Genomic DNA, 8,880 nt, shown 5'->3' with positions numbered 1-8,880 from the left:
CTGCAAGCGACCCCAGCTCCACGTGCCTTGCTCATTACCATCTTATTTACATATGCAAGCAGCGGTCGCCTATGGGATTTTGATGGACTCCGTGCTCCTTCCCATTGGTCAGAATCGGTTCTAGGAGCACCAATAAAAGCGTCTGGAGTGGCTGTGCCCGCCCTCCCGGACACGTTGCCTTAGGAGAAGTTACACGGGCCGAGTCTTTGTAGCCCTACATCACATATCAGTTCCCAGCGCAGTAGCTGCCAACCACCCCGGTGCCCCGGACGTAGGCTACTGCCGGACAAAAGAAAGGGTCGTCCGCCTCCTTTTGGTAAGCTGTACCGCTGTCCCCTCCAGCCCGATGCCGTCCGGTTGAATGCGCGATTACCCATCGTTTGAGAGACTAGATACTGCCGGGGGCTGGTAATCACAGCCTGATGTGTATCACGGAAAGGCGTAGAATGACCCGGGGATTCGGCGAGCCCCATGCGGCCGCTTGGCGGAGGAATGCGTGTCTGGGGATCCGTGATCGCTGTGTCTTCCGTGGCATTGCATTTCGGCTGTATTTTAGGAAGATATATACTGTATATGTGCTATGGTGTACAGGGACTCGGGTCGTGCGGTACTGATATATTAAATCTCTAAAGATTAGTAAAGTAGCTCTACTAAAGGAGCATATGATGCGCTAGTTTTGCTAATTATGCTGTTATGTGGTGAGTTTACAGCTTATCAAAGAGCCCCACCCCAACGTAAGTGTTACAGATTATCAAAAACAACTCTCAATTAACGATTTATTATCAAAGTTGAAGTGACTGTCTCGTCGCATATTACTGTGCATGTAAACGATGTATTTTTTTAGGGTGTATGTAATTATCCTTTATAGTAATTTCAGCTGTCCGATCCTTCTGCGGGTTCTATTTAAGTCATTGGAACAGCTCGACTACTTGATGCTTCGGAAATGAAATACTTCTGAAACTAATTTAACACATTTGTTACATTACGCAGATTCTGCTTTGTATATATTTTAAATTTCGACAAATGAGCCAACCCTTAGCGCTTCGTTGCTCGTTTAAACCCACTTTTTGTGTCTACTTTACCACTGGGAACTGTACTGAAACGACTTGTCATCTACCATTATTTTTAAAAATAAATTATGAATATACTTGGTCCTGTTTATTCACTGAGGCCCGGTGAAGGTCGGACTACGTGTGTAATGTGACCCAGCTTTACACTTACAGTAAGTACAGTAATGATGACAAGACGTCGCTGTTCCTCTTTAGGATGGGCTTAAAACTTTATTTTTTCCAGTGAGCAGAAAGCACGTTACTTTATTACATAACCCTGACCCCCATACCAGGAAGCTGATTTGGTAAATACTGAAACTGCTACCCCGGCGTTTGCTTCTTTTATTTCTCAATTTCAACCCCTTTTTCATCATCACAGTTTCGTTACATTTTACCCGTATTGGTTACCTTATGTAGAAAGGTACGGCGCCCTTGACTGGAACTTAAAGTGATCTTTATAAAACGTTTTTATTATTAAACTTTAGTTTTAGGTATTTTTTGTATCTATTATCAGGTCATATTGAATCACAGAAATAATAAATCATAATCGTCAGCGTGCTGATGACTTTTAGTTGAAATGAGAGTCGCTGTGAGGAAAGCGGGGCTGCACACATCTAATGAAGCCCCGGAAGGTTGGTTCCCCTGCGGGTGGCGGGCTCCGCTTTCCGGGCTCCGGCGGCCCGTCTCCTGCTTTCCTTTGTCCCACGTAACTCGGTAGGATGAACCGGACGCTCTTTGCGGGACACACAGGCTTATGTGAATCCTTCAAGGGGCGAGAGCTGATTATTTCGCCTTTTAAAAATTTTCATTGCGGAGAGCTTGACCCCCCAATACAGGAATAAAAGCGCTCCGTACAGCAACCCGGGCTGCAGACACAAAGGAGTGAGGAGTCGCTGCTCTTAAATGCGGGATCCGATTCTGCAACACATCAGCATCGGTTATATCATCATTCATTTCCATTTCTAATATTTCCTTTCCTTACTTCTGTGTTCATGGTGTAGCTGCATTGTCCTTCGGGATTTTGCGTTCCCTGCAGCCCACGGGGACTTTTCCGGATCCGGTGTTAACGCCTTGCCGTAGCCCTGCCTGGTTTCACTGTTTCGCCTCTATAAACACTGTTTCTTGAGCAAGGCTGGTATTAAGAAATTCAAAAGCTCACCCACAGGGTAGTTAAATAAGTCTTATTATGGTGTAGTATTGAAATGTTTGCAGCCCTTACAGTGGTCAGATGTAATACTTTCTGGCATTGTCTCTGTTTACCTCGTTCATGCCATATCTTGTATGATGTAATGGCTTCTTTGATACCGAGTTCTGGCTCGCCAACCATATATGATCTCTTGACCTCCGTTTAAAGGTCTCTTAAAGCCATCTCTTCAGATTTACAATAAGATGCTGAAACAACGTTAATAATAACAATGGCAAAAATATTCATTATCACAGACTTTCCACAGAGTGGCATGGTGACACTATTCACTTGTTCCGACACCGTTTGGGAATATAAGCTGGCTTCTCTTGTCCCCCCAGGTTAGCAATGCTTATCTGCGTTTAGCCCCCCCCCCCCCCCCCGGCTGAGGATGTCTGCTTCACATTCTGGGGGTTCTGCCGATTGGCTGACTGGTGCCGATGAAGAAGGAGATGGCTTGTTTGGACCAGACCGCGAGCAGGTGTCGTCGGGGAGGATGACGCGGTCACCCACGTCAGCTCAGGAGCCACACTGCGAGCCCCATGAGGCCCAGCAGGGGGGGCGCTGGGCCAGGGACTACAACCATGCCAGCTGCGGATGCCCATCCAGTAGCACCTGGACCTCAGATGGGGATGGGCACGCCCCTCCAGGGTGCCAGCGAAACTCCGGGTCCCTCTGTCCCCCTGTCCCACGGGACGTCCTGCCAGAGGTTGCCCGGCCAGCCCGGAAGAGGCCCAGTGACTCAGTGCAGTCTGAGCGGTCGGAGTTGCTCACTGATGGAAACGAGCTGTTTGCTCAAAAGGTGAGTCCGACTGGTCCGTGAACTAGGAGTGCGAGTAAAAATAGCTCTTGTCTGGCTTTTCCTCTGGAGAATTAATCAAGATTTACAAGCGTTCCTCATGTGAGGGGAGTTAGGTGGGTGCCAGAGGAAGGACCCCCCACCACTTCGCGTCTTCAGCTACTTGTCGTTTAACGTTGGGCAGCCAGTTAATGCTGCCCTGTCTTTGTACTTACTCTTCATCTATTTACTGGGGCAGAAAAATGCATGTTCACCTGTTAAATAGTAGCAACTCTTGTCACATGTCATTTGAAACGCCCATCTTTGGCCGATGTAGAAGGATCTTTGTTCCAGATGAAATGGCGATTCACACAGGCGTCTCTCGGTTCACAGTGCTCCAAGCTGCAGTGCTACATTCCCCCACTATCTTCTATCCTGAACGGTTTACGGTCTGGAAGATACCGGCAACGTAAGTGATTCACCGCTCATTGCGCAAGTGCCTGTGTTGTTCTTTCTCTTCCCTCACATGTCCGCATTTCAAGGCTGAGGGTGTACTTGCTGTGCATCGCTAGCTGCAGTCCCACCCAGCAGGGGGCGCCGCGTCTTTTGGTAGTATGGCCAGAGCAACCTTACGATTGTGTTATCCTGAGGGACCGTGTCGAGAATGGGTGCCGTTTCCAACGGGTCAGTTGGCTCGTGCTGGTGTGACCCTGCCTGGGACACTGGGCCTGATAGCGGTTTGGTAACACACCATCAGAGACTGTGGCATAAATGGACGCCCTTTAAAGCCCGCGGTGGTCCGAGGATTTGGTGTCAAGTCAAAGCCCTCACTGTGTTTTCTCCCTGACTAGTTATATTGTATGTTTCTCCAAAACTCTGGCTTCCACCATGAACTGGAGCACCTGTCAGGCTAAATGAGCCCCTCTGTGGAGAGTGCGGGCAGCAGGCGGCTAGTGGGGTACGAGTCCCTGGCCTCACACCCCCCTTTCCTCCGCCCCTTACTCATCCTGCGCTCCTCCAGCCTGGAAGCAAACGGCGCTTTTTCCACTACAGCTAATTCAAACCAAGCAGGAAGCCGATATTCATGTAACTGGTGCCAGCTGCAGGAGCCAGGATGCCGCTTGTCCTGCCCTCGTCACGGCCCCACGCCAGCGACCCATGTCCCAGTTATGCAAGGGGGGGGGGGGGACGATCACACAGATCGGTTTGGATATGACTGTGGAAAATGTGGGACTTTTAGTGCTTTATTTTGAATTCTCTGCCAAGTGTGGCTGTATGACAACATGTAGCTTGGAATTATGGCTGTTGCACGCATTTTTTTTTTGTTACAAAATCTTAAATAGGAAGATTAAATGAAATCACCGGTTGAGCTGTAACACATGCTGCTGCACACAAAGCCACCTGGCTGGCTAAACAGGTGTTAATATGTAGCTGCCACATTCTGCAGTAGCAGGTAGGGAAGCTAACTGGCTAGCAGTGAGATTTGAAGCAGTTTTGTAGGCCTCCCTCCTTGTCCCTGCAGCGACCTTATGCTGTGGTACTGGTCACATGACCAAGACCGTGTCCGCCGACCCTCAGGAACCCCATGCTCATGTCCTGGCTCCTCCCGTGGAGTCACTCCTGCTCTGTCTCCTCCACACAGGTCTCACCAGCTTCCAGGAGAGCGTGGCCATGGACAGGATCCATAGAATCATGGGCGTCTTACAGAACCGTTGCCTGGGGTACGTCCTTCCTCTGCTGCTTCCTCGTCCTCCTTACCTGGACCCTCACCTTTCTGTTATCGCATTTCATTGGCTTGACTGGTTGGTGGGCCACCCTTGGGTCCTGGTCTCTGATTCCTTCCCAAGATCTGAGATGTGACCCCCCCCTGCCCCCCCCCCACCCTGAGGTGTGACACGATCAGTTCTCCTTTGATGTGACAGCATAATAAGAAATTACATCACTGCCAACCCCCCCCAGTCCACCTCACCCCACAACCCAAACACAATTATTTCCCAGCAGACTCTGCAGGATTATAGAAATGAATGGAGATTGTGTCTGTGTTGCATCATCCCACCAGAGTCAGACAGCAACACATCTCTAGCAGCCGATTGGCCAGCGCTGTTCGTGCTTCCCATCTGCCATTGGCCAGGCGTCCACCTACTGGAAGCGCCCTTAATTTAGTGCCCCCCAGAGACAGGCCTGCCAGCTGCTCGCCGCACAGAGTAAACCGAAAACGGGGTCTCGCACGTCTCCCCTCGGGCTCGCCTGACGGGCAGGGAAGTAGCAGCTGACCTAACTGCTCGTCCAATCACGGCCCCCGGCAGCTCCACACAGAGCCTTGATGGAAAGGATAAAATTCACTTCTTAATCGGTTAATGTGCATAATGTATCAGAGGAGTGCGACACATGGCGAGCACACAGCAGGTGGCGCCTCTCCCTGCAAAACCCATTCATTCCAATTAACCATCTGTCTTGGAGTAATTGGAATGAAGAGGCATTACAGATTACTTGGTGATGCCACCCCACCCTAATGGGCCTCTGGAAGGCTGCCTTGGCCGTGATTCTTCCAGTGAGCCTGGAGACCAACTTGTTACTCACAGCTGTTTATTTTCAGTTTTATCTGATGTTTAAATACATCAAATTTGTGTTTTCACAGCGAGAAGTACATCAGCGTCATTTTGAAAGTGGAGGAGATGCTGAAAAACTGGTTCCCCAAAGTGAAGCCAGGGGAGCAAGGTGATGTGGGGCAGGAGGAAATGGCACCTCCCAAGAAGCAAAAGGTGATTGTCCCCCCCCACCCACCCACCACCATCTGCATTTAACACAATGTTTTCCAAGCTGGTCCTTGGGGACATGCAGACAGGCCGTGTTTTTGCTCCTATCGGGAGCTGAGACGGAACAAAGATGTGGACCGTTTGTGGGTCCCTGAGGACCGGGTTCTGAAGCACTGATTTAATGAGCTGCAGGTTTGCTGCTGTGCAGGCTGACGAGGGGCCCTGTTGTTCTCTGTCTGAACCGTTAACCAATAAGAAGCAACATGAGCGAGAGCAGAACCTGCGGGAGCGAGGGAGGGGGGCAGAAATGCAGAAGCTCTCTATACAAAAGCCCCTTTGTGTGTGAGTCACTCAGGTGTGAGGTCAGGTTCTGTCTCTGAGTTTCGGCTGCGGTGTGAGGGCGCTGACGCCGACTCCCCCTGCACGAACCCGCGGGCGGCTTTGTCCGTCTGCCATGATGTCACAGAAAAGCCACTTGACTGAGTCTTTGTTTCTCCTGCCAGCTGTGTGTTGGCAGCCCTGCCCGGTCGGTTCCGCCGGCACACCGGGACCCCATCGGTGCCTCCCCCTCCCATGTCGAGTCCAGCCTGCTGGGTCCCTGCTTCAGTACCCGCACCAAGTGGCTTCACATGTCTCCCATCTGCTCCCCCGCTGTGGAGTCCCCCCCGGGGCGGCTGCCGTCCGCCAACCAAGACTTAACACAAGACAGTGCCATCTCATCTAGCACCGACATCCGGACCGACACACCGCCACCTGGCCGGCTGCCTCCAGCCAAGATCAACGCCCCCTGTTTGGAAAGGCTGCTGAAGTCCACAGACAGCATTATCACATGCAGGGCAACAGGGGGCGCTAGTGAAAGTAGCTGGTCATAGTGCTGAAGCGCTGTCTGCAGGAGCTCTTCCCTGAGCCAGCCTAGCCTGTCCTGTCCCAAGCTGGAGTCTTTTAGACAGCCGTTCTGGTACTCGTGAAATGACACGCGATGAAAGATCTGGAAGGGTGAGAAAATACTCATTCATGTTCAGAAATGATGAATCTATTCTCCTATCACCATGTCACATGACTTCCCTTATCCAACTCTGTTGCACTTACTCTTGACATAAGGACACCACGCATCTGGGAGTGGGTACGTCGCTCCTTCTCCACAGAAACGGTTGGACCTCCCAAGACTCGCAACACAGGTCTCAAATCCATAAGAGAATTTTAACAAGGGAATTGAACATGTAATTTCTTTTGGGAACACTTGAATTATTTACACGGGAAGGGAGTCAAGGGTACCCATGCAGAAGTGTAAAATGAGCATCGAATGCAGTTCTTTGTGAGTCTGAGGGAGCTGAATGATGCGACTGTTACTTCATGAATGTTCTTTAGAAGTTCTGATGCAACACTTCTACCTCAAGTTGATACCAGGCCGTGAGTAAATGCAGAATGTCATCAATGCCAGTGATGAGCCAGACTGTGTGTATGCTGAAGGTCATTTGACTCAGAAGATGATTTGTCAACCTTGACTGGTGCCATCGCAGTGAATGTGAACTGCAGATGTTTTTTGTATTTATTTTTTTTGTATTCTTGGTAGAAGGCAGGCAGTGCCTATCAACTGTGCCTGGTTTGGTCCATGATTACCACCTAGAATAAGGTGACCACCTCATCCCGCTCAGGATGGACACTGAGCTACAACAGGTTTTGTAAACTACCATTTCAAGCTTTTCAATTAATTGTACCTGGATCTCACTTAAGCACCGAATTCTTGCTGTGTGGTGATTGGTCAGTGTCCTATAATCACGAATGTCATTAATGTTCATATGGAACAGCTGGATGTGTCTCAATTAAGCAAACCAGTAAAAGTACAAGATGAACCAAACAATTTAGCCAAGCACAGAAGCCTTTCAGGTTTAAAGTAGTAAAGTGTAAAATCTTATGTAGCTCAATGTTCCTCCTGACATGGACTAGGTGGTCACACTAACCTAGAACCAACCTGTAAGCCTCTGGGCTGTCATTAGGGAATCCAAATTCCTGTCATTCACAGTGATGAGAAAATAATTAAATCCCAGCCAACTGCATTCAGTGGTCAGATGTAAGGAATTCTGTCAGCACAAAGGTGGACGAATGTCTAAGACAGGCAGAGAGGATATTTTAGTGTATATATCTTGAACAATGTTGCAAGTTGTTAATTTACCCTATGAAGTGGCCTTTTATTTTATACTTTGGAAATAAATGTGGTTATACCTGTTTGGCGTCTGCATGCGTCTCATTCATAAAATAGGTGCTTACTCATCAGCCAGTGAAGTCACAGGAAAGTAGAATTGATGCTTTTATTTTTGTTTTCTGCTTTAAGAAACTCAAATTCAAAATTAAAACAAAATAAATATGAATATTTATGTAAAACTTTTTTTTCCTAATGAAACATTATACACAATGTACAAGTGTTCATCCTTTAAATTGTCAATCGGACTTCTTACTCTAAGAACTGCGCCAAACAAAACAGACATACCACCATGCAAACGTAAAGGAGGCCTCAAACAGAGGATGGGGGGGCAGAGGAGAATGACTCCATGCACTGCCTGCGCCGATTGTTTGGACTTCAAATAAACCACAAAGTGAAATAAAAACTCCATAACATTCGCAAGTACATTGGATACTTAAAAAGTGGCGAGTTTTGCAAACGCTTTTGGCTCGAGTTCCCACACGGCAGGCAGGGGCCTTTGGGGTGTTTGGTGCCCGCCCCCCCCCCCACCCAGTGCGCCTCGGGGTCTGAGCTCGGGTTGTGCTGCGTCAGTAGTCGGTGTCAGAGCCCTCCGTGTTGTCCACGTTGCGGGACAGCATGTAGTTGTCCATGTCGATAGAGCGGCAGTTGTTGATGGCATAGCGCAGACGCTCGGCCATGACGCTCTGAGTGGAGTAAGGAGGGAGGCGGAGCTGGAAGAAGCAGGTCTGGGAAGTGGGCAGGCTGTCAAAGGGCTGGGGAGGGCAGAGAGAGCCAGTGTAGACCGTGCATCTTATACATGCATTTTATTCACGTAGCAGATACTTTTATATCCAAAGTGGAAACAATTGGGCCTTAAGGGCCCAGCGGTGACATCACTCTGCTGACTGCAGGAATCAAACAGGCAACCAAAG

At 49.2% G+C, this 8,880-nt stretch overlaps 2 protein-coding genes across 8 annotated transcripts in view; one reads left to right on the top strand and one right to left on the bottom strand.

Moving 5' to 3' along the window:
• Positions 1–187: 187 nt before the first annotated feature.
• Positions 188–7,993, top strand: LOC125751855 (uncharacterized). Its single transcript, XM_049031244.1, has 6 exons — positions 188–316; positions 2,574–3,034; positions 3,404–3,479; positions 4,653–4,731; positions 5,649–5,772; positions 6,270–7,993. The coding sequence occupies exons 2-6, from the start codon at positions 2,624–2,626 to the stop codon at positions 6,636–6,638; spliced, it is 1,059 nt and encodes a 352-aa protein (XP_048887201.1). The 5' UTR covers positions 188–316; positions 2,574–2,623; the 3' UTR covers positions 6,639–7,993.
• Positions 7,994–8,061: 68 nt separating this feature from the next.
• Positions 8,062–8,880, bottom strand: part of herc1 (HECT and RLD domain containing E3 ubiquitin protein ligase family member 1) — a 40,901-nt gene continuing 40,082 nt past the window's right edge. For all 7 annotated transcript variants that reach the window (XM_049031224.1, XM_049031226.1, XM_049031227.1 and 4 more), the window contains exon 78: positions 8,062–8,721. In XM_049031224.1, the coding sequence (XP_048887181.1) occupies positions 8,536–8,721 (186 nt within the window). In that variant the 3' untranslated portion in view covers positions 8,062–8,535. The remainder of the gene's footprint in view (positions 8,722–8,880) is intronic.

The sequence above is a fragment of the Brienomyrus brachyistius genome, chromosome 11 (assembly GCF_023856365.1).
Source record: "Brienomyrus brachyistius isolate T26 chromosome 11, BBRACH_0.4, whole genome shotgun sequence".
Taxonomy (NCBI): Eukaryota; Metazoa; Chordata; class Actinopteri; order Osteoglossiformes; family Mormyridae; genus Brienomyrus; species Brienomyrus brachyistius.
This window is presented reverse-complemented; position numbering and strand designations above follow the sequence as displayed.

Bases quoted from the DNA above. Each gene is read 5' to 3' on its own strand.
- LOC125751855 (XM_049031244.1), top strand. From the start codon at position 2,624: ATGTCTGCTTCACATTCTGGGGGTTCTGCCGATTGGCTGACTGGTGCC. The intron at 3,035-3,403 runs GTGAGTCCGACT...CTCGGTTCACAG, and splicing joins ACGAGCTGTTTGCTCAAAAG to TGCTCCAAGCTGCAGTGCTA. The intron at 5,773-6,269 runs GTGATTGTCCCC...TTCTCCTGCCAG, and splicing joins CACCTCCCAAGAAGCAAAAG to CTGTGTGTTGGCAGCCCTGC.